The sequence below is a fragment of the Symsagittifera roscoffensis genome, chromosome 7 (assembly GCF_963678635.1).
Source record: "Symsagittifera roscoffensis chromosome 7, txSymRosc1.1, whole genome shotgun sequence".
NCBI classification, from domain to species: domain Eukaryota; kingdom Metazoa; phylum Xenacoelomorpha; order Acoela; family Convolutidae; genus Symsagittifera; species Symsagittifera roscoffensis.
In genome coordinates, this window is record NC_087068.1 from 23,590,429 (window position 1) to 23,615,978 (window position 25,550).

Genomic DNA, 25,550 nt, shown 5'->3' on the forward strand with positions numbered 1-25,550 from the left:
TGAAAATTGTTGACATCAAGAACTGCTGAGGCTATCATAATTTCAATATAAGCTTTCGCTTTTTCAGGTTGTAAGCCTCTAGATATATACACGTTAAATAATGATTCCTTTGTAGTCATCCCGAGCTAATTGTGGCAATCTATTGGTCCACCTACATGATATCGATGTCGTCGAACTCCAGCATGAGGTCGCTTTTCTCATTGGTGAGTGTGATCATTTCCATACTGCCTGCTATGATATCCTCTTCAGTGACTCCATCTATAAAACAAGATTAATTTTTTCGAAGAACACAAAAATTTGAGAAAACGAACGTTGCTTTTCAAATTGATTTATTTGGACCAACATTTTTCATCTTCTCTTATGAATAACTGTTGAGCGAGGACCTAATCTTCAAGAAGCCCTAATCTTGTCGGCAATTTTGAATTAGTCGCTCAACCAAAAAGTCAGCAGTAAAAAAATTTTCGTCTATATCACAGATCAAGACAACGTCAAAAATTCATCCCAATCCAATGAAATATTAGAGTCAGTCATTTCTATTCGTCATAACCTAAATTAGTGACTTTTGATTTTTGGACAAATTTTATTTCAAAAATATTATCTTCAAATTTTACGAATTTGAAAGTCGCATTTTTAAATTTAGAACTTGGCCTGAAGCTAGTTCACTTTCCTGTTCAAATCTTATTCATTGCCACAATACTAGCAACTAATCATATACGGTGTCCTTGTTAGAGGCACAGTTATCCAATACCAGGCAGCTTACACAAAAGAACAATCTCTTTTTAGATTAGTTCCTTCTCGTCTTATCATGGACAGGTTGTGAAAATGAGAGGAGAACCATTTTTAATTTCCATTTATAATTTCATTTTCCCAAAACACTAATTTCATTTCTTTCCATTTTCAAGCAAAATACGAACTAAATAGCATAAAACAGGGGGGAAAGCCAGTTGGCATTTTAAAATTGCAATGAAGTGAGTTGATATTATTGTGTAATGGAAGGTAAATTATAAATAAGTTGAGACGAAACTTTGATTAGTTTTATGTAAAAATCGATGTTATTGATTAGTATTTTCGCATTTTGATGAGTTTTGCCAATAGACTAAATGCGCCATAATGCATTTTGGACTTTCTTGTGCATTAACTAAGTACAGATTATCCCTACTGTAAAAGCGGATTAAAGTTTTACACAAATTTCAAAACAAAATCGAAATTTCCATCCTTTTGTGCTGCTAGTTCTTTTATTCCCTGCCCCATTTTTTCCTCCTAGAAATTCCTTCACTGTTTCCACTTAAAACTTCTCTTTGCATCTTCAAAATACTTCAATCAGTTCACTTTGATCCCAGGGGACACTAATAGTTTAAACGAATCTTTCCATATTTTTGGAAACTAAAAATATCCTTCAAAAAGTGGCGAAAGCCACAATAATTCTGGTCTGATCTAAAAAAAATTAGGAAATAGTCTTCCAGTCTTAAGAAAAAATACGAAACGACTTGAGATTTAAAAAAAGTCAGAAAAATTCCAAAAAAGCAACTAACAACCGACGGAAATGGATATTGTAGCATTTTTCTGCAATGCACAGCGGTCGAAATGTTTTCAATGTCATCGTTTTCCTGTCAAATGCGCACCAGAAAAACAGGAACAGTCCAGTTTCGGAGAACTAATCGCTAACAGGGAGTACTATCAGTGAGATTTTAATCTTACATCAAAAACCAACACACCTTCATTTCTACTAATAGCCAATGACGCGGGCTATTATCATGTGCGAAAGACTGATTGCACGAAAGTTCTCAGACGATCATCGCTCTTTAAATTGTCCAAAAAAATTTCATCGCTTATTTTTTTTCGATATTTCAATACAGTGCATGTACTAAACTTTGATTGATTGACAAAATTTTTGCGCATTCGGACCTTCCTGTATGAGGTATTCCAACGCTCACGACGCTTTAAGCACAAAAAGATAAAGGAACGATATTGATATAATGACCTTGTGTGATTTGAGTTCTCAGTTTGTTGAGGAGAGTGTCGATTTCCTCGAGTCTGTTCTCCAGCAGCAGTCGCTTCTTCCCAATCATGGTGCGCCAGTTGCGTCTCAGACTCTCACACATGGCCTCCTCACTCTCATAATAATCACTCTTACTGTTGCTTTGCTCTTCTCTTTTCTCATCAACTCCTTCTGCTAAATTACCAGATAGGGTTAAACATAGCCAACAATTGGAAAACAGTCAATGAACGCAAGTAATCAGAAAAGTGACTTTGAAAAAAATCTCAATTTCCGAATTTCAAAGAAAAAATAGATGCCCTTAAAGCTCTTTGAGAAAACTGGGTCAATATGTATAGTTTTTACTTCGCTGGGAAATCTGAAATTTAAATTCCACTTTCGAAACTAGAAGTCGATCACTTTTACACTTTTGCTGTTCGATAGTTGAGTTTGCCTTCCTTTTAGTAAAATTAAATAATTGAATAAAAAAATCAGATGTCAAACCGTAAAAAATTTAATTTAAACCTGAAAAAAAACTTAAAAAAATTATCGCGACCTATATAAGAGTCTGAACTACGTTTATCGACTCTGAATAAATCTAAGGATGGCTACGACGTAAATTATTACATCATGCCAGTGGAACTTTTGTCACGTTAAGAATAGGTGTTACATACGACGTGTCTTAAGTTGATCCAATTTGCATACAACCGCTACAAGTTTTGATAATAATATAAAATTTTTCATAAAAAAATTAAATAAATAGAAAAAAAGTAGTACATAATGCAGTTAGTCAAAATGTAGCAAAATGTACAGCTTGTGCATTTTTGTCAGCATTTTCAATTTACCCTGTGAAGGGGCCGATGAAGTTACGTCGTTACTATTGCTTCCATTGTGCTCATTCGTGACCTCTGGTTCATCTAATGGTATAAATATTGGATCTTTTGAAAGAGATCCGTTTCTGGGTGCAGCTTTGGGTGAGTTGGTAGCACTGTTACTCGTAGCTTGTGATGAGGCCGTTTGAGTCTCATCAAGTTTCGCTTTGATCTTGGCTCCTGAACATTTTAAGGAAAATTTGATTTTTACGTATTCTGTTTAAGCCACATATATTCCATGATATAAAAAAAATAATCCTTTCCCCATAATTTTTCCGGAAGTCAAAAAATTTGACAGGTCAATTTCACTCTGCAATCAATTTACTTAAGCAAAGGAAACGTTTTTATCAATTAAATGAATTTGATTAAAAAACCAGTGCCAAAACTGTAGATCCTTAAAAGTATGGGCAATGATATATAACTAGAAAAGAGATAAAATGACAGAAAACTTGGGATAAAAATGAAGATATTCAAAGAAGATATGGTGCATCTGATAAGTGACATAGTTGGAAAGGAAAAAATAGTTTCTCAAATGACTGACAGAATCGGAAGGACACCGAGTTCAGAATTGCCACGACAAGAGAGAATATGAAGAATGTATGTAAACATTTGAGGTTAAAATGGGTCAAATAATGAGACGAAAAGAGACACAAGGACTCACCCCAATTCATCATCAGAGATTTCGCTATTAAAAGTAGAAAACTTTATTACAAAATTAAGAACAGAAGTGAACAGAATCGATAGTAACTTCATTAAATTTTGAGAAGGAGCGCGTTCTGAGAAGTGGATCATTAGATTTCTCAACTAAATCTTAATCAATCTGTTGCACTTTTCCAAACCGTTGACCTATGTTATTAAGTTTGTTTTATCACACTCATGTTTTTCTCAAAAATGAAAACTGACCTGATTCGAGTTTATTTGTGGCGAGTGACCCTTTCGTTTCTGATTCAGTTACGGACTGTGTCTGGTTTATCTACAACAAAAGTGAGAAATTTAACTGAGCCACGAGAGGCCAATGGTTCGAGGCCCACCATTTTTATTAGCCCCCGGTCCAGCTCCCACCATTCAACCTTGAGCTTTTTTCCGTGGGGGAGAGAGATGTCATCCATTTTGCCGCAGCCGGTCCCCCTCCAAACGTGACTGAAGCGGATTTCAAACCTACGACCTTTATATTAAAGGCCGCGCGTCTCACCCACGTAGCCAGGGCTGCTAATGAGGCCTAACATGGTCGCTGCTTCTTTTACCGATGCTCCTCAAGAAGAGGAGAAAATTTAACCAGCCAAAAAAGTTTGGAAGTTATGAGAGAGACAACAGCAGCTCGCCCTTCAGAGCTGAACATCTCCTGTGTTTCTTTCCCTATATAGAAGTAAATGCGATATTTGATGAAATCAGTATTCTAATGTTGATACTCCACTATTATAACAATCCTAATCGTTTTCGAAAAGTATTCAGAGAATACAGCGGAATTTTTCACTCACTATAGTTGAGGCTCTTGAGCTTCTTTTATCGTCTAACTTCAAAGACGAATCTCCAAGTCCACTGCCATTTAACACCATCGGGATATTCTTTTCTTCCATTTCCACCGCATTCGATACAGTAGCAACATCTTCATCAGCAGTTGAAGACGCAACAACAGCACTTGTAGCACCTAAAAAAATGGATCAACTCGAACAAATTAATCTGTGAATGTATGTGAAGCAATGAACAAGTTTTTAAAAAATACAAAAGCACCAAGGCAGGGGTGGATTTAGGATTTTCTCGTGCGGGAGGGGGGCAGATTTTCAATTTTTTTCGAAAATTTTGCCGACGTTTTAAGGTCGCCAAAATGGTTTCCCGAGCACTCCCAGAACACTATTATGTTCCTATTTTCATTTAGCGCGCGCTCCCCTTCAAAAAAATTCGTCTATTTTTGCACCAAAGGCGCATTTAGAAAAACTTTTGGGTTGGTCGGCCTAAAAAGGATGGATGTCATCGTAAAATAATACCATTTGGTTGGTGAGGTGTTCGAATATGAACATCCCCCCCCCTATATCCTCTCCTGCCACAAGGACATCAAGCGAGCGTTCCTTGTTTTTAAATGACGCACCTCTAAGTTGCCGTGTTACGAACTTTTTGACACTTTCCGTTCAAAATTTAAAAAAACAGGGAATTTCACTCAATTTATAATATATGAAAGGAAACTATTACTCAGTTGAGAAAAGATGTGAATTGATGTGGATTAAAAAACGTGGGAACCTGAAATAGTGTCCATAAAATTTTTTTGCAGAATAATTCCCGCTATGGTACCTAGTAAGAATATCTACCCCCATTAGACTTACTTAGCGGTAAAGCATGTTAGTCACCCAGCAAAGATTCCCCTATTTGTAATAGAGGCGGATTAGTTAGAGAGATCCAATGATTACTACTAACCATGACCCTTCTTGTCCTTCGAGGGCAGAACCCTCCTCGGTCCCTTCGAGTTAGTCCTAATCGAAGTCCTCTCCTTGATCTTCCTCTTAATATCCTCTGTCCTCTCTAGATCTTTGATCTCGAACTGTTCCGTGGCTGCTCCAAAGTCGGGCAGTGGGGGGATGGGTTGTGTGGCGTAATGAAGGTGGATCTGCTTCGCGATTTGAAATGGGTGTTCTGAGGTTAGACCTCGTGTCGGAATTGAGACAATGTCGCATGTTGATAAAGCCTGTAAAGTAAGCACTGTTAAAGTTCCTGAGATGCACTTAGATCATAAGATTTCCAAAAAATACCAATGCTTATAGTAGTTGAATTTAGCCATTTCAGCTGAATGTTCGAAAACTCTAATGAGTGAAAACTGCTTGACAGCGGTTTTTTCCAAGTATTACATCTCTATATTGTTAAAAATGGAAACATTTTTGATGATTAGATGTCAATTTGACTGAATAAGATAAGAAACATTATTTAACATTATTTGGTCAAATATTAAAAATTGAATAAACTATAAAATAATTGGAAGTTTCCGATTTTTCAGAATTCTAACGGCTTTTTACTTCAGTTGTGCGTAACAGAGAAAGTACAGGTTGCAAAGCACCATTTAGATTCCTGGTGACGGTTGCGTTGCGTGTATTATCGGAGGTAGAATTTTAGAACAAGCAAGTAATCTGTTCTTATCCGCGGCTAAGAAGTTTGCCAAAAGGGTATTTCGGAGATGATCACGATTAATACTTTAAGGTGATAAGCGAAACATTATTACACACAAACAACTCCCAGTACACGATGTCAAAAAAGGTTTTCCAATTTTAACGACAACAATGACAAGCATTAAATCCTTTCAGAATACCAGGTAAAAGATACCGATTTTATTAAGTAACCAAAATTAGGCAAAGTTAGCTTCAAAATATTTTTTCTTTCAGTAACGCGATGCGCTTCCGAGTTTTCGCACGATTGCTTGAGTGTTCACGTGATTTTCGATTGCGGTAAAGAAAAGTAGGATTTTCAGGGAGGGATTGTTCTTGGCTTCATTTCGGAAATCCTCTTTCCGAACTAATACCCATCTTAGGGGAGATAAGAAAAAAGACGGCAGAAACTCACATCTCGACTTTACACTACAGTTCAGTCAGTTGTGATTTTTGTTCTCTCGTGCTTCAATGAAGAGAGAAGAAGGAAGCATTATGAGCCCAGGCTGGCGTAAGTTGCAAAGTATTATAACTAATACCTGTCCTGGAGTCTATGAATTGGTGCTAGTTAAACCATTAAGCCCTTAATGATCTTTTCATTTGGTCAAATCGGATTGGAAAGACTTCAAATCTTCATTCACTTCCTTTCTTTAAACCCTCTCACTACTCGGAGCTCCTTAACTGTCACAACTACTTTATCTTACCATTCCAAACACTTACTTTTACATCACTTTTAAGTTTACGATCACGAAACTCTCATTTTTAATACTTGTAACATTTTTCAACTTTTTGTTCATCTTTGATCCCATTTAAGGAATGATCAATCAGGATAGTCGCATTTCAATGGTCCAAAAATGTACATTGATTATTTCTGCATCAACAAAGGAGGGATTATAACGTTGTTCAACTCTGGTTAGTACAAAACTAGCTCTCTTCTCATTTTTTCTCGGGGCAGGTGAACAGAAGTATGCCCTTCGAAATCCCCACCAGGTGCGGGTCGGATCAACGAAAAAGGAAAAAGAACCAGCAGTCGCAGAGGCAACCATCTGTCATTTCATTCAAGACATACAGTCACGTAGGTTGAACAACAGCTCTATGATATGATTGTCCAATATTGAGTGGTTATTGAAAAAGGGGGGCGAGTGATTTTTGGTGGGTCGTTGCGGACCTGAAGTTTCCCCAAATCCCGACAAATCGCATAATCCTATTGTTAGCGCAATATTGCTGCAGCAAAGAGCAGACTGTTTGAATGAAAGGGGACTTTATTAAAATTCTTTGTAACTAAAAAGCCATACACAATTCAAAACAAAAAAGACAAGACAAAAGAGGGAATTATTTTTGCGAGTGTACCTGAATATGAAAGAACTTGCTTTTTTAACTATCACTTGGAATGGAAATGTCCAATTTTTGCAAAAAGAAATCTTACGCTCGCCAATTTAATTATACCTATCGAAAACTGACTATTATCATACAATGGAAGTTAACACTATGCAGACGTTTCGAAATTAGTTACTAATAAAAATGTAAAATTCTCTGTAATTCCGATCGGAAAAGATTCTTCAAATTCCTTTCATTGAATACAAATAGTCGCAGATATTTTCCAAATCAATGAGGTCTAAGTGCAAACTCAAAAGGATTTCTCGGAGAAATGGACAAGATAGTCAACAAAAACATTAATGACCTCAAGTCAACCGAAAAACAAAATTCCACAAAAATTAGTTGTTCTTTTTCGGATTTTTTGGATTCATTTAAACTTGGCCTACTATTGGTTGGAATTGAGATTTTTTGTGAAGTCAATTTACTAAAGAAAATGAAAGCCACGTGGTTATTGGGTACTTTTTAAGTGAGAGGTTTCTCCTCAGTGGCAGCAAAATTTTACTTGAAAAACTTTCGTTTTGATGATTTGACTTTAGCAGCCCACTTCCCCGTTTTTCATGTGAAACAAAGCACGATCGATCATACATCTTCATCAATTTCGCACATGTTTTTGATAATTTCAGACACAATTTAAGAAACTCGGATCAGTAAGCACATTTGTTCCGCTAAATTTCACGAAGTCAAGTGAGTGAAAGACTTATGACTTAGGGTAATTCTTTGCCTAATTTTGACTACTTAAAAGGATGCTCGTAGGCGTTCAAATGTGGCCTCGTATTGAAAAAAAAATCAACAAAAATCTTAATGAGAAAAATCGGTCGGTATTTTTCTGATATTTTCCGAAAAACTAAAACTGCCAAAAATTTATGTTTGTTTCTCTTGTCCATTTTCTACAAAAATTGTACTCCAAATTGGTTATTATACCATTAATGTCGAATATTCCGAAGCTCTGAAAAAACAACGTTAATTTGTAAAAAAAACGCTAAATTGTATCTTCAAGACAAGGTTGGAAGCATTATGTACTACATGCACAGTAACCGGTTATCCTTGTTTTTCTGACCACTGAAAATGTGGAGGAACTTTGTATTCGGATTGGTTTCATTTTTTTTTGCTTTCTACGCAAAATCAGGTAGCACAAAAACATCGGAATGGGCCGAGTGATATATGGTATTAAAGCCGTTGCAGTCGTGATTTGAAAAGACATTGAAAAAAACTTCCAGAAACTTTTCCCATTGTCGAGAAAAGCTGGTCCGAGATTTTTGAGATTCAGTCTTAATTAGAGCGAGTAACGCTCGTTATATGGAAACTTACAGTTTGACTTTTGATGCAAAACTTGATTTAGCTATATAGAACAATAGTTTTAAATGTTATACTTAGCGCTTGTTAGGCAAAAAAAGTATTTTGAAACAAAATTTAAAATATTGTACGAAAACTTTGAAAATTTGAAATTTGTTATGAATATTTTCCAATATTTTGTTTTTTATTTTATTTTTGAAGACAAATGTTGTTAACCATGCCTAACTTACTAAGTTTCTACGTGGTCGTGAACTTCTCGGAACATACCACCCACTAAACATGACACTTATTTGAAAAGTAAAAAAAATATATTTTTTTCATGAACATAGTCGTAACATTCTGTGCTACTTGCACATCAACTTGCTGTCTTTGTTTTTTTCTATGCAAAATCAAGTACAACAAATAATTCTAATTCTTAGAATTCGTCGAGTGAAATATCATATTAGAGCCTTTCAGTCGTGATTCGAGCGGCATTAAAAATTTTGAAAAAGTAGGCCAGTATCGAGAAAAACAGGTTTGAGATTTTTGATTTTTAGTTCAAATTCAAGCTAACAAAGTAAGTAAACAAAATTCGTTTTAGTAGCATTTGGCTCAGCTTAGCTAAAAGTTCCGACTATTTGAATAATGTGGAGGAACTTTGTATTCTGGTGTTTTAGTTTTTTTCTTTTTTTTTGTTTTCCACGCTAAATTAAATCAGGTACCACAAATAATAATCGAAATGGGTCGAGTTGTATATTATATTAACGTCTTTTCAGTCATCAATCGAACAACATTAAGAAATTTTATCAGTGTCGAGAAAAAAACTTTTTGAAATTATTGATTTTTAAGTCTAATTTCGATCGAGTAAAGCGATCGAGTAACGTTCGTTATACAAAAATTTTGGCCATTTAGGCTAAAGAAAACATGATTTCACTAAAAAGAAACCCAGTTTCGAAAGCTTTATTAAGAGTTTTTTGGTCATAATAATTTTCATAATTTTTAGTGCAAAAATTTAGAAAACAATTTAGAATATATTTTTTTCATGTTTCAAGTTATAGTTTTTTTTATTCAGACCATTTCAACAAACCACTCAGAAAAACGACACTAATTTGGGAAACCAGTTTTTTTTGAACTTTTTAAAAACTATGGTCGAATCATTGTGCATTGTTACAATTAAAGAAATAAAAATTACTTTACTTTGGTTTTCGATTTATATTCTTTTTTGATATATAAGAGATATGACCCATTTATAAAAAAAATTAAGCTAACCCCATTTGAGCAAACTAAACTGAAGATAATTTTTGAATTCCATTAGGGATGATACACTACTAACTACTTTTTACATGTGCGAGAGCAAGTGTCTTGTAACCGGGAACAAGACTTTTTTTTTCCTGAAAACAACTTTTCTTACAAAATTAAAAGAAATTGATGTTACCTTATTATCCATTATCCACCCTTGGCACCTTCCAGGCCCCATTCTATTTTTACTGGAGGTAATGCAGATGTCTTTGCGCTCTATAGTTTGGGGTTCGGTGTTTTTTCAGTGTCTGAAATTTAATTTTTTTTCTGGGAAAAATTGATTGATCTAAATTAATTTTGCCGGCTACATTTTGTCGGCTTACCTGCCGCACCACGTAAATTTTTGCACTAAGCAGTTTTCACGGTAGCCTCGAGTGTCGTTGATTAACTCCTGTAGTTTGTTACTAACGCTGGTAGATTTTCGGTCTTTTATTGTATTGTTGTAGAAATTTAATCTACCTAATTGATTTCGGCGTATGTTTTGTCGGTTTCTAGTGAGCTTATTTTTCAGCGATTGAAGGCCAAAAAACGTTTATTATTAAAATTATGCATTAATTAGGTCGGTTGTAGTATTAAAAGTAAAAAAAACTCAAATAATTCATAGGCTCAAAATTTTTTGACCGAAGTTTCTTTTGTAATTTTTTATTTCGGATCAATGGGCGTCTAGGTGCCAAGGTTGGATAATAAAGTATTACCATTTTCTTACAAGTTTGTAAGAAAAATTGTTTTCGGGAAAAAGTATTGGCTTAGTGGACATTCGGAAAACACTAGAAGCTTGCTTAATGCTAGTGGTTGTTTCTCGTCTGTTTTGCTGAAATCTAACTTTTCATTTTTCCCAAATAATGATTTATAAAAATTTTTTCGACTTAGTGATTTCCATCTCACGTTCGATTTGATAGCTTGCAATGCTACACTTTCATTGTTGTACAAGTGATGCGAATCTCCACTTCGCCTCTGAACGAAACTTGAAAATCAAGCTCCACAAAACAAAACGTTTTTTTTTTGAACGATCAAGATATTTCGGCTAGAAGTCTGAAAAGAATTTGGAAAGTGAGCTTCGAAGCTCAGTCTTTTGTCTTGAAAAAACATCAGACCTTAATTAGGGAAACCGCACATTTTCATTAACACAGTAACATAGTACCTTATTAAAACTCGGCTGCACCTAATTAAAAAACATAGCCAACTGACAGTTGGAAAAGAGTAATGAACGCAAGGAAACTAAACAAAACTAAATTGTTTTTTTTTTCAAAAACATTCAACTTTTGAATTTGGAGGAAAAATAGACGAACTGAAAGCTCTTGAATTTGTAGAACAATTTATGATGAACACTTTTATGTTAAAATTAACCCAATTTGAGAAAACTGGATCAATAGGCAAAACTTCTATTTCGCTAGGCAATTTGATAATTAATTTCCATTTTCGAAACCAGAATTCGATCACATTTTTCGTGACCTTTACACTTTTGCTGTTCGATAGTCGAGTTTGCCAATGGAAATGCACCCAACTTGAAAAAAATCACATATCAAACAGCGAAAAACTCAAATTGAGCGAGAACAAATTTTGATACTTTTTCCTAAAAAAAAACAAAAAAAAATCAGCAAGACCTATATAGGAGTACTCACTACATTTATCACTCTTAACAAAGAAATTAATTCACAAGTGGCCCCATACTATAACACGTAAGATTCAATTGCCTAATCAAATTCTTTTTAAACCTATCACATCGAAGTAGTAAATGGCAGGCAGCAATGTATGCGTTTTATTAAGGTGGAGGAAACATATGCTACTAAATAAAAATGAACACCAAATTTCAAAACTAAATCGAAACAAATTTGGTTGAAATGATTGAACGTGTAGAATTTGAACAAATAACTTCGTTCTTTAACACTTAATATGCGCGTTTGGTTCAAAGAGTGAACTCAAATTATAGCACAAAAAACGAAAACCATAATTTCATAAATAGAGAGTGCATTTTGCCTACCTTGTTTTGAACTCAAAAAATGAACATACAGCTAAGGGCACTCAAATGTGCATTTAAAATATGACTGCACTTCTTTTGTTATTAGAGCATATCAACAATCTTCCTGAAAAAAAATCATCACGATCTATAAAAGATTCTGAAGCATAGTGTCAAAATGACAAGCAATCGTTATTAAACATAGCCATTAGATGGTCGGGAAAGAGTTAATAAACAAGTTTCGAAATTAAAACAAAAAAATTGATGCCCTTAAAGCCCTTTGAATTTGAAGAAGTTTTTTTGATTGGCTCAATTTCAAAAAACTGGATCGATAGGTGAAATTTTTCTTTCGCTGAAAAATCTGAAATCAAATTCCAATTGCGAACCAAGAAGTCGATCATCCCTTTTCATGCTATTTGTTAGTGGATTTTGCCTTCGTGGATTAGATAGTGGATTTTTAACAAAGGAACTGAATTGAATTTTAAAAAAAATAAAAAGTCAAACCTCGAAAAATTAAATTGAGCCTGAACAAATAGAGAGATGTTTCCTGGAAAAAAAAAAACGAAAAATCATCACGATCTATATAGGAGTCTGAACTACGTTCATCGACTCTCAAAAACACAGCCAAGGAATTTTGCAAAGAACCTGTTGTTTTTTAATACACGAGTTTACATAGCTCTTTTGGCACCTCAAAAAGACCCCAATTTGTTATCCACCTCATCATCCATCCACTACACCATCAGAGGAACGACTAACAAAAGAGCTGTTTGCTTCTTATAGAGAGCCGCTGTTGTATCACAAAAATTCATGTGAATTTTTTGTTATTTTTCTGGGCAATGAAATGTTGCTTCACATACAATCAACGCGCAAATTTCCTTGGTCACTCTTAACAGAGGTTTCGACCAAAAAATTGATTCTTTAAAACGGTTCATACTAATATTGGTGTTTCAGATTTTTTTCATTCCTGATGGACTTATACACCACTCAAACGAAATTATGGACTGCAAACCTATATTTGGACTCGTATTCTGGCGCTTAGCCAATCAACACACAATAAACGCTCTTCCACCTTTATCAAAAACTGCATCCCTCCATGAGGGGAAATTGGCCAGTGCCCTATCACATTTCGCCTCCTTCTTAATCTTAATTGCGGACGGAGAGCACAATAAGCGGATTAATTACTGGCGGATACTGAACACTAATTGGACGGAAACTGTACTCTTTCTGTACTAGCAGAGGAAGTAAAGGCACAAGTCCTTTTAAGCAACAGGGGGGATAGACTAGTACTAAATGTCAACATCACATCGGGATATTTTCAGAGAAGGGGAAAATCGGGATACGATATGACACTGGAGGTAAAATCTCATTTAAAAAGACAAAATGACACCCATCTCACATAGATAAAAACAAAATCAAAGTTATTTTCAAAATATAAATTGATGCATGTATTAAAAATCTATTTTTCTCCGCTTAATAGCTCAAATATTTATTTTACATATTTTCGCGGTTTTAATCCCAGTTTTCCTAAGATGTTTTTAAAAACTTATTAATTATTAACTAATGCTGTTAAGCTGCAAATTTGTTTTCCCCAAGTCCAAAATTTACCTCGTTGTTTTCCTAGTCATATTTTAGTTGTAAAGTCAGGAAGGTAATTGTTAACCTCAACTGGCGAAATTTGTTATTTTTAATACAATGTTCCAAACAAAAGGTGCAAGTTAAAAGGCGAGTCACGCAGAGCAGAAACACGCTCGGCGGGTGTCTCCAGGCTACAATTTGTTCGCATGAAGGGGGCTTTACTGGCACGGAGCCTGGTAGGGGAGACCACTTGGTGTGAACAGACATGGTCGCTTAATGGGCATCAAAACAAGCAAAACAACCGATACGACAGCAAAAAGGTTTCAAAACAACTCGTTTAGTTGGGAGATTAATTGTGATAATAAGTCCGATTTGTATATTAAGCTTAACTTATTAGCGATTTAGCGAAATAATGCTCCTGTAAGAACCATGAGGACCGTTTTCAATCTTGGAAATGTGCTTCAAAATAAATCATGCAAGTTTCCGAAATATACATTATTTCAAAAATAGCGCTAAACTACTGGTGAAAATATCTTCCTCGTTTTAGATGGTTAACGCATTAATTCGATATCAACTCACTAGCTTGAAGTACTTTTCCGATTGAGTGTCGTTTTCTTCCAACAGCCAGTTGAAGTTCCCTCTGAAGCACAGCAGCCGAAACAACATGACAAACTTAATTTCAAAACAATTTTTTAATTAACTAGAATGCGATGAAGGTGACCTAGATCGAGCCAAATCTAGACTCGCGATGCGGCTCGTCAAAAATTTTGCGAAATTCATTGTTGGGTTGATCAAATTGATTTTCCGGGCTCTTCCAAAACACTAGAAAGACTATTTTAAGACAAGCTTTCTGCACCGCAGGCAATTTTTTGATATAACGGTAAGAACTACGCTTCTAAGAATTTTTGGATGGTTTTGACCAGAAAATTGTTTTTTTTTGGTGTGAGCTACCCCTAGAAATTTTATGGCGCCCCTAGAAAAGCTTATCTATAAGTTTTTTGACGCCCATGGAAAAACTTAAGAGTAAGACATAAGCAGAAATTGGATGTCTTCAAATAGTACCAAAGGGAGGATCCTTTAGGTTGTCAAGGAGTCGAACACCTGGCGGCGGCGTCGAATTCTCCAACCCACCCCTAATCCACAATTGACATAGGTAACTCTTTAGACGGAATAAGGCTACTGACATAGAAAAAAATCACTGATTTATCGATATTTGTGTTATTGAGTGGTTTGTCCTCCATAAATAATACAGATCAAAAAAGTCAGACTCACATGAGTTGCGGGTAATATCTATGCAGCACCGCACACAACGTCATTCCACATGTGAGTTGAACTGAGTCTGAGTCATGAGTTGCATCCTGGCCATGAGTACTGCTGGACATGTCAGCCGACCTGTTCGGATCCAGGGTCATGATGACAGAAGCTCCAGTGTCTCCTATTCTGGGGTATCCTCGGATCACTTCAGTTAGCCAGTGTTCAAAGTCACGCAGAGCAAGACGCTCCTGCTCAATGAGACACTGAAGCAACCAGCATAATTGAAAGTATTCTTATTGACGGTCATCACACTTCCAACGACGATGGTTACTGCAATCCAGCACCAAGATTTATTCCATTGAAAGGAGCTCATTTAAAAAAATTATTAGGCACCTTTATAAATTTTCTGACAACGGTACGCCCATAAAAAAGGCCATACTGGGCAAATATTCGATGATGACCAGACCCAAAAAAACAATGATACCTCAGCTGAAGTGAACGGTTGGTTGTCTGCATTGTCGCAGAGAAACGGGTTCACTTTCGCTTTCTTCTCCTGTCTCACTTCACCCTGATGATCCCCCGAAGATGATGACTTATCATCAAGTTCATGCATCACCAGAGGATGATTTTCAACAACTTCTGTACTTCTTTGGTCATTTTGCGATGATGCTACTGTTGTTTTGTTTATTATAATTTCACTTTGATCCACCAAAGTCTTGCTTTTTTCGCCGTTTTGACATTCGGATGATAGTTTATCGCTGCTTTCAGTAACCCGGTGACCAGGTATTTTATCGTCCAGCTCTGTTTCGAATGACAATGTGACATCAGCGTCTGTTTCATGGAATGAGTTCCTCATTGACTGGTCGAACTTCGATCCACTATGCTCTGAGAAACTGATATCGTCTTTCTCTTCATCGGCCTAAACAGTTCTTATGTTTAGATCTAAACTCAAAAACGCAACTAAAAAGTTTCTCAAATTTGTAGGTTTCACCTAGAAGCTAAGCTGCACTCTCCAAACAGAAGCGAGAAAAAGGCAAAAAGTAGAGGTAAAAAAATAAAATTTGTGTAGAAAAACAAAAAGGTAGCACGAACAAAAATTTGCATCATTGCTTCACCATCAACATCATATCCGATTTTTGATTTGATGAGGTATGTCCTATCAGATGGGGTTGACAGCACCAGGCAATGTCGTACTGCAGCTCTCCATTATATACGGTCTTGCGGGTCAGTGTGGGTAAGTCAACGTTTCTTGACATCATTTTCACACAATCTAACCAAGTCTTTCTGGGTCTCCCACAACGTTTGATGGATGAAATCGTCACTTCATTGGCCAATTTGACACATGAAGCTGAGGGAGCGCACTCAGCATGTCAAAACCATCTGAAGCATCAGCTCCGACGGACGTTGAGAATATCACACAATCCGAGTTTACAAAGAAGTGCGCCTGGGCCATCTTTGCAAATCTGCTACGATGGGACCCCAATTTTTCCTTACGTGCAGCATCATTGATCGCACACGAGAAAAATACATTTTTCCACGTGTTCTAAATGAGATGTGCTTCGAATTTACCACAGGGAGTAGTTTTCTGCATAGCAACATCGAGCAGCAATTGCACGACCACAGCCTCCGCCAGCATTGAACATGTCACTCAGGCAGCAGAAAGTGGACTTATCAGCAAGCGTAAGGCCGTATACTCGAATCACTTTCAGGGCGACCAACGATAGGCCGCGATAATCCAGTGATCTGGGGCAAACATATTCTGGGTCCTACCAGCCAGCCTGGTATTCCGCAGCATTTCTTGTGAACCCACAGCTTGCTTCCCGCATCTTTACGACAGACAGCAGAAAAGTACTTCCCAGAGTCCTCGAGGAGACCAAGGCGGATGATTGAGATCAGGAATTCTGTCTTTTTTATGTTGACTCCCACACCTTTGTTCCAGTTTTCCAGATCCTGATTCTAGTGATGCATTCATCAAGCGTATCTGCTATTAGAAGTGAGTCATTTGCATAGAGGAGCTGCCAAGGCACGCCTTTACGTTGATTAATTGCTGTGAGAGAGCCTCTAGGACAAGGAGCACTCGTTCGACTAGCTTCATGACTTGATTTGTGAATTTTATTCCTCGATAATTGCAACAATTCAGTGCCTCTCCTTTGCCTTTTTGAAGGTTCAGGATGTTGCTCTTCTCCCAATATGCGGGGAACATGCCATGTTCAAAAATAGCCTGTTGCCTTATCAGCTCGACACCACAATCTCCGGGTGCTTCCAACATCTCAGCAACAATGCTAGGCAACAACAGCTGAGTAGCAGCGTCCCAGCGGCTTTGGCACCCTTCATCTAGCTGACGATCTTTCAGGCTGCTGTCCAGCAATCGACGCAGTCTTTGAAAGGGTTTCACTTGGGCTATCAAACTATATTGGGAAGTCAGGTAAAGTGTCCAACCCACGCCTTCAATTGATCACTATCAGCGATAAGCTCACTGGCATCATTGCGCACACAACTCTCGCCCGAGATGCCATGATGAGTGCGATTTATCTATACGTCTTTGCAATACGAAAGACACCATCGCCATTCGGAGACACTGTGACGAGTTTTACAGGTTTAGCAAGACAGAGACTTTCGAGCCTTCGGCTCTTCAGTCGTCTTGCCAATCTTCATTAGGGCATTTCAAATTGCTTGTCAAAAAATAGGACCCAGCTGCTATTATGAGAAAGTTTCCAGCTCAAGTTCTTACGACTAAACATTAAAAACTTGATTTGGCAGAGTAGGTTAGAAGAAACGTCTCCCAAAACGGTCAGCAATTCTAAACATGTACTTTTCCTTAGCAACAAGGCTTTTCTACAAAAAAAATAGATGGTAGCCGCAATGCAGAGAAAAACTCCTACCACCTGTCCTTTCGATTGAAACCTTTTTCTCAAATTTAGAAGAGCGTAGCTACTCAATGCCTACTCAATGTTAACTTTACACTTCTGCTGTTCAATAGTTGAGTTTACCTTCCTTTAAACCAAATATATGAAATGAAATTCAGGAGTCAAAAAACCGCAAAAATTAAATTTGCGCCTGAACAAATTGTAAGATTTTTTCTCAAAAACAACGAAACAAAAGAGTAACGAACGCAAAAAAAATATAAAAAATGTTGTTGAAAAATCTCAACTTTCGAATTTCAAATAAATAAGACGCCTTTTAAGCTGTTTGAACTTCGGGAACGATAATGTTTGACACTTTTGATAAATTTAATCCAATTTGAAAAAACTGGAAGACAAAATTTTCTATATTTCGCTGGGAAATTCGAACTGTAAATTCCATTTTCGAAACTAGAATTCGACCACGTTTTACGTGACCTTTACACTTTTGCTGTTCAAAAAAGACATTTGCCTTCCTTTTAACAAACAAACTGAACTTAAAAAGAAAGTCAAACCGCGAAAAAAATTATTGAGCCTGAAAAAAAATTTTCGTTCATTGATTTTTAATCAAACAAAAATACCACATCCCCAAAAAATCTAGGTTTTCCACGGAGAGGCGAATAATTAGTAAAAATTCGGCTAAATCGCGGATTCGTTGAGCCTACTACCTACTTAGACCTATATCAGGCACTAACCACTCAGCGACTGACGCTTAGTTAAAACCAAACACTAGTCACAGATAAAGCTGAGAACAGATGCTATGAAATTTCCAATGCTACAGTGAAATTTCCATACAAGTGAACACTTTAATGAACATTTTAATTTGCGAGTTAGGTTAGAAAAAAAGAAGGTTCGTACTATTACTCTAGCTGCTTGCTAGTGTAATCAAACAGGATTCAGCCACCAATATACAAAAGCATAATGCTATGCCGCAAAAAATATTCTGATATAAAAATTCAAAATTGAGCACCTTTAATTGAAAAATTGATACCGTAATAAGAAACTACGCTCCGTTTTGGAAGAACAATGTTCAGCCAATGAGATAATCCATAGTCTCACGCCAATGCTCTGAAATCTAGCGCGATCATCATCGTAATACTGAGAAAAATTGGATGTCCGTGAAACTTTTAACCTCAAGATTTTTTAACATTGAAATTACTTACGTGGTTATGCGACGCTTCTGAGCTTTCAGAAAACTTATTTCTTGTTTTATTTTCTTCTTCAGAATCTTTAGTCCCCAGAGGTGTGTTTACTTCTGGTATAGTTGAAATCATCTCTTGTGAGTTTGTCGTCAAATGACTTGGTCTACCACTAGTGTCTTTTGTTAATTCTTTCTGAGAAGTTGTGTCTCCGGGTTTCACTGATTTTGACCTCGATTTCGACCTGCAACAAAGAAACTACGAATGACAAAACTTCTACGTATATTAAATTGCCACAAAATTCAAACCAGTTACAATAGGATTGTGCTGTAAATACATCCGTGACAAAGAATTGAACCTATCGAGTCTAGTAAATGTCAAAATCGTTTAGAGTTCGAAAAGCTTCCATTATTATATTTTGCAAGAAGAGCCCGTTGTTGTGCAAGTAGCACAGAAGACTCCGACTACATTATATTTCGCATGAAATTAAAAAGCGTTGTGCCTATAGATAGAGGAAATACAGTGCTGATTTACATCAACCAGACACAGCGAACAAAACTTGATATTTCAAAGGCTTGTTTCTCAAATTGGGTTGAGATAAGGAAAAGTAAATAGAATAAAAGTTGCTTAGAATTTGATCAGAGTGAATACGGTGCAATTTGTTTTCCAAATCGCAGTCAAAACTTTTCCCCAAAAGAAGGTCATTTTGGCTTTTTTCATTTAATCAAGAGTTAAATGATCAAAAATTTATATCAAAAGAAGCCTCCTACACAGCTCTACAAGGTATTAGAATGACAAATCTTCAAAAACTTTGCGTAAAGCTTGTAAAATTTGTTATCAACCAAAAATATAGTCTCTTTTACAGATTTTTGAAGACTTTACTTTTCTAGTTTGTCGGATTGTATAGAAGGCTTCTTTTGATACAAATTTTTCATCAATTAACTCGACAATTTCAACGTAATTTTTGATTAACTTAAAAAAGCCAAAATGACTTATTTCGGCTATGAAAACAAATTGCACTATGTTAATTCTGGTGAAATTCTGAGCAATTTTTGGTGTCTTTAATTTTTATCTAATCTCAACCGAGTTTGAGAAGCGAGCCTATTTTACACAGATAATTGAACTCAGCACTGGCAAGCCAGCATACAACAAATTTCCCATAGCATGATTATCATAATCATAAAATGGAGAAAATATAAATATATAGCTTAAAACCCATAAATTATTTCACTCAATCCTATTTCACTCAATCCTATTTGACGATTCTTTGTGATATCTGTTTTTGTACTTATACATAGACAACAGAGAGTTGGAAACGAGTCAACGAATGCAAAACTTCAAAACAATTTATGACTGAATCTTTAGATGAAAGTAACTCAATTGAGAAAACTGGATCAATTCGTATTTTTTATTCCGCTGGGCAGTCTAAAAATTAAAATCCACTTTCGAAACCTGAAATCGCTGAATTTTCCGTGACCTTTAGCCTCTTGCGGCTCGATACAGGAGTTTGTACTCCTTTTTAAATAGAACTTGAAAACAAATCAATAGTTAAACCACGAAAAATCACACTTGAGCATGAATAAAATTTTAAATTCTTACTTTTCCTGAAAAAAAAATAACAATAGATTAATGACCTATATAAGTGTCTTCACTATGTACCTTGACTTATCAAAACACCAGAAAACAAAGCTCCTTCCTACTTACTGAAATAATTAGAAGGATAAATTAAATGGATAAATTAAACAATCAGTCTTGAAAAAAGAGAAACTTCGAAGGAGAAAAAATCCGAGTCTATGCAGTTTGAACCTCTGCCTACGGTAGTTTCGCTGTGAAGGGAATTTTGTAGTTTTTTGCACAAAAAAAGCAAACAAAAAATCATCAAGACCTATATAAATGAAAACCAATTCGTTCTTTTACACTAAATAAACTTGAAAGGTACGCTGGATATCAATTTCAATGTTTTTTTTCTACTTCGATTAGACGAAAGCGCCAAACAAAGCGCGAAAATTTTAACTCTACAATCTAATGAAAATGAACAGTAAAATACTATAGTACTCACTGATTTTAAAATGTAGCACCTGTTTCCTCTTTTTCTCATTAATTAATTGACAATCTTATACACTTTTTGACCATTGTGTTATTTGGCGCGGTCAGTGAGAGAGCTATTCTTTAATTTAAATTTATATTAAATAAAAACATTTTTGTTCCAGCCACTGAAAGTTGGGACGAACTTTTGTCTGAGAGTGAGTTTTAGTTGTTGTTTAACTTTTTTCCACACAAAAATAGGTAGCGTAGCCAACACAGAACTTTTGCTACGTGTCGGATGCCAAACTCCAATCTTTAGCGCTGTAGTCTCACGTTCACGCACCTGCCACCAAAAAAGTAGCTACAGATGCCAATAAACTACCAATGCTATGCAGCGAAAATTACACTAAATATAAAAATTACAGATATCCAAAATGCATCAAATGACAAAATGCATCAAATGACAAAATGCATCAACTGTGGCAACTTATTACTTATGGAATGTCAAAACAAATGCTATTGAATTGCAAATTCAAACTCCTCTTGAAAAATCAAAGCCCTTTCAATTGTGACTCATGTTGAAAAAAAAACGTTTGGGGTTTTTGATAATTAGTATAATTCGAATAATGGGTACAATTTTTTTATTTAAAACACAATCATACTATTCAACTCCATTTTTTATTTTCCATTTTTGGGTCGGAAAAAGTGGAATTCGTCATATCACACTACCCTCACTAGCTCACTTGGGTAAACACAAGTGGTTTTTATTTGAATACAAAACTGCGCTTGCGTAATTGAACACAACCAACAGACAGTAACAACTTTTCAATCACTAGCGAGAACAAGTGAAAGAGCGGATCTATAAAAAGCATTAAGATTCGAAGCTGCGACCCGGAGATTAAGAGTCTCGCACAATAACCACTCACCTTCGGAAGCTAAACACTAGCCACAAATAGAACAGAGCGCATATGTTATGCAATTTCCGATGCTACAGTGAAACTTCCAAAAATAAATGAACACTTTTATTTGCGAGTTAGGTTAGAGAAAAAAGAAGGTTCGTAATTATACAATAATCTGATCGCTGGAGTAAAAACAAGGAAATCTAAAATACATTTTTTTTTTGAAACTTCGAATTTACAAAAAAAAACACATTGCCTTCAAAGCCACTAAATTTTCTGAATACTTAAATTGGCCTTTTTTGAGAAAACTAAATCATTCGAAGAAACAGAGTTAAAAAAATACTGGAGATCGCTAAAGTAGCATCAAATACAAAAAGATACAATTTTGCAGGTAAAAAATCGCAAATCATAAAGCCACATTATGTAAAATTTATGCATTTCAAAAAAATTGCGAGATAGTGAGTTAGAAAATTTCTGAAATCGAGATTTTATTATTGTTAAGTTGTTTGAAACAAATAGCTTTTTCGGTTCATTTGATGAATTAAAAATGCAGCAACTGTGTAAACTTATAACTATTCGAATGTCAAAGCACATGATATCAATAAGCCGTAAAGATGCATCTAAATATCAAAGGTGCAACAAAATATCGTATTGCCAATTCGATGCAGCACATTCGACGCAGCAAAAATTGTTGCTTTAGGTCGCAACAATAATTGCGACTTGGTCGCAACAAAAGTCGCAAAAATATTTGCGACTTAGGTTGGAAAAAAAAAGCAGAAACCATACGACCAAAAAATCACTAATAGGTTCGATAACACGAATAAAGCCAATAACACACGAATAAAGCTAACGCATATCAGAAAATCAGCAAATTTCAAATTACTGCATCTGATTCATAGATTGCCCTTACACAGGTGGTAGTTGGTACTGCACGTATGCATCTCTGGAGGGTGATAGAGACGCAGTTCTGGCCTTGGCTTGCAGCAGACTGGACGATGAGAATGAGTGGCCACTGGCACTAGATTTACTCCCAGGAGCCAGAGGGGAAGATGGATTCTTTTTGATCTGGAAACTGGCTATCCGTTTAAACGCACCCGCTGCACCCTTTTTGGACTTGGCATCTAAACACGTCAGTTTCAAATCGACCAATTCCAAGCTCAAATTTCTAGTATAAGATTTGCAATTTCCTTAATTGTTCAAAAATCAACTTCATGAATAGGGTTAAATAGATGCGTCTATTTCATATCCAAACTCTAAAACTGGAGCAAGTGAAATAGTCAATGTTTGTATAATTTGAAGCTTGGCGCAAGGTTTAGTACCGAGACCCATTCAATCTTCTGACGGCAAATGCTAACTAATGTTCACTAGTTTTCTATGAGTCCGTTCTTTAAAAGGAAGGGGGGTTTGACAAAGTGAAAATAAACTCCTGTTGCATAAAGACGGCCAAGATTAACAACGACCTGGTTCTCATCGGTTTCCAGGCGAGTCAACTCACCGCCCGGAGACATGGTCTGGAAGCGGGTGAGTTTATTCTGCACAGCAGGGGACGAACTGCTGCCATCCAGGGACTCCAGGAACTCTGAATTTAGAGACAACAAGTCGTCATTGGTGCTGCCTCCGCAACTCGCGCTGCTTGCGTCCCAGAACTCATTGTCATCCAACTGCACATTTTCGGCTATCATCGTACAGCTTATCTCTATGTCCAGTGTTAGCACCATGACCTGGTTGAAATCGATACATACCATTTATGTTAGAAAATGGCAAAACTTCATCAAAAATACCCAGATGTCAAAGTAGACATTGATCAACATTTGACGGTAAAGTTTACAATTAGACATAACATTATATTTTGACGATAGCATTGCGCGCAAAAATTAAAAGAGCGCTTTTTTTCGTTGTTTTTGTTCATAGCATTGTTCAAGGCGAATTGTTCATAAGCCTAGTAAACAGGGCCTAACACGTCTTCTTACCTTTTCGCTTTTTGGAACTAATTCGACTTTCAGTCGTCTACTTGTGGTGGATGAGTCACCACTACTTGTCGATGATGCTCTTCCCGATGAGGGGAGAGTGCCTGTGGTTCTGCACAATGTCTGCATGGTGTATGCTTCAAAAGCATGAGAGCTTAAATCCACTTCCCCTGTTCCCAGAAGCTTTGTCTGTTTGTGCTTTGGAGCTTCAGGATTGTACTGTAAAACAAAATCAATTTTATATCATAGTAATGAAGTTTAGAGGTCACTTTTTTGAACTTTGATTCGTCATTTGTGATCAAATCTGATTATTTTTAAAGCTTTCGCAGAAGTTTAAGTCAAATACTGTCATACTTTCTTCATTAATTTAAGTATAAATTAGTACTCACCCCGACAAGAGTTACTTTGAACAGTTTCTTCAGAAACTGGTCGGATGAAGGTTTCTAAACAACAACAGGAACAAGTCACGCCCAATTTATAATGAATTCGGTATTGACAATTAACTTTTTTCATAAATCAAAAGGCAATCAAATTGTAGAAAGAATTGAACAGTTAAAAGCCTATATTAATGTTATACCTTGTAACCAATTCTCCCTTATTAAAAAATAGTTAACAAATTCTGTAGTAACTTACAAGAATGAATCCAGCGTCGAATGAGACGTAGTCGTATGTGCGGTCTGCTGGGTTGAAGAAGTGGGAATTGCCCTGGTATGGATCACCTGGCTTGGCCACCCACTCCCTCGAACTTTCTATCTTGTACACTCCCTTTTTGCCCTTCCGGTGCCACCACACACCTACCTTCTGGGGCAGCCTGCAAACACAGACACGATTGAACATTATCCATTCTCATCCGTCAATTATGGTTATTTATCCCATCAAAGTTAGAAAAACGGATAAAAACAGCGGTAGTAAACCAAAATGGTATATGTTCTCGTACACTTATTACGATTACTACATTATACTAAATACACTTATATACACTTATTACGACATACTAAACATACTTCTGCACTTATATGCACGTTAAATTGATGCCAAATTGTTGACAAAAATCTGCTGAAATGAGTGATAATTCAATTTCTGATGCCTAACTGAGCAGTTTCAGGTAAAACAAAGGTCGTTCCACTGTTTCGACTGAAAAGAATAATAGCAACAAAATGGACTTGACTGTACACACCAAGGCTGTTTGTGGAACTGAAGATAGGATGATGTATGTTTGATAGTGAATCTACACTTGCAGCACTTCTCTTCGAACATGGTGGCCGCAGTTGCCCCTCCCACCCCCAGAGTGTTGGTTGTGTATCTGCCAGCAGCCTTGAACGAACTACGCACCCCTCCACTCTTCCGACTGAACGAGCCCACAGAGGCACCTAGGGGAGATTGGTCGAGAGTCATATTGGTTCAAATTTGAACCTCCTCCATCAATACATGATCTGAAAAACCCACAGTCTAAATTTGATTCGGATATAGTGTGCTTATTTGACGAACAAGGCTGAAAAATAGTGATAACGTTGATTCAAAAAGAACAACGAAATAGATGATTGTATTGATGTCATATTGCTAATTTTAGATATTAGTTGGTAATGCGACGATATGAGCAATTTGAAAAATAATTTTGACTTAAAGGATTTTAAACTCAAACTTGTAAACGAAACCCTAAAATGGCCTAACGCATAAAACTGCACTTCCCGTATTTCAAAAAACTTGAAACACTTTCAATTGCAAAATCATCAATTTCAAAAATGGGATTCATAATCAAGCGTAATTAATTTTGAAATATCAGACTCTGTTTTGGTAATTTAATTTAAAGTTTCCGGAAAAAATTGGAGCGATAATATTGGTATCAGAGGCCAAACTTGCATCCGCTGGTAGTAACTTGACATCACCCCAACAAAGCAGCGACAATTTCAA

The 25,550-nt window shown here is 36.2% G+C and overlaps 1 protein-coding gene across 3 annotated transcripts in view; it reads right to left on the reverse strand.

Moving 5' to 3' along the window:
- The window catches only part of LOC134850889 (uncharacterized), a 30,316-nt gene extending 5,237 nt beyond the window's left edge, over positions 1 to 25,079 (reverse strand). For 2 of the 3 annotated variants that reach the window (XM_063866657.1, XM_063866659.1), the window contains exons 1-17: positions 24,817 to 25,079; positions 24,273 to 24,450; positions 24,029 to 24,082; positions 23,643 to 23,858; positions 23,168 to 23,393; positions 22,583 to 22,793; positions 18,773 to 18,992; positions 15,194 to 15,628; positions 14,728 to 14,972; positions 14,035 to 14,095; positions 5,257 to 5,524; positions 4,326 to 4,495; positions 3,751 to 3,820; positions 3,509 to 3,532; positions 2,821 to 3,027; positions 1,982 to 2,173; positions 156 to 258 (exon numbers count right to left, since the gene is read on the reverse strand). In XM_063866657.1, the coding sequence (XP_063722727.1) occupies positions 156 to 258; positions 1,982 to 2,173; positions 2,821 to 3,027; positions 3,509 to 3,532; positions 3,751 to 3,820; positions 4,326 to 4,495; positions 5,257 to 5,524; positions 14,035 to 14,095; positions 14,728 to 14,972; positions 15,194 to 15,628; positions 18,773 to 18,992; positions 22,583 to 22,793; positions 23,168 to 23,393; positions 23,643 to 23,858; positions 24,029 to 24,082; positions 24,273 to 24,450; positions 24,817 to 25,034 (3,098 nt within the window). In that variant the 5' untranslated portion in view covers positions 25,035 to 25,079. The remainder of the gene's footprint in view (positions 1 to 155; positions 259 to 1,981; positions 2,174 to 2,820; positions 3,028 to 3,508; positions 3,533 to 3,750; positions 3,821 to 4,325; positions 4,496 to 5,256; positions 5,525 to 14,034; positions 14,096 to 14,727; positions 14,973 to 15,193; positions 15,629 to 18,772; positions 18,993 to 22,582; positions 22,794 to 23,167; positions 23,394 to 23,642; positions 23,859 to 24,028; positions 24,083 to 24,272; positions 24,451 to 24,816) is intronic. The other variant, XM_063866658.1, reaches the window with a different exon arrangement.
- Between the last annotated feature and the right edge of the window lie 471 nt (positions 25,080 to 25,550).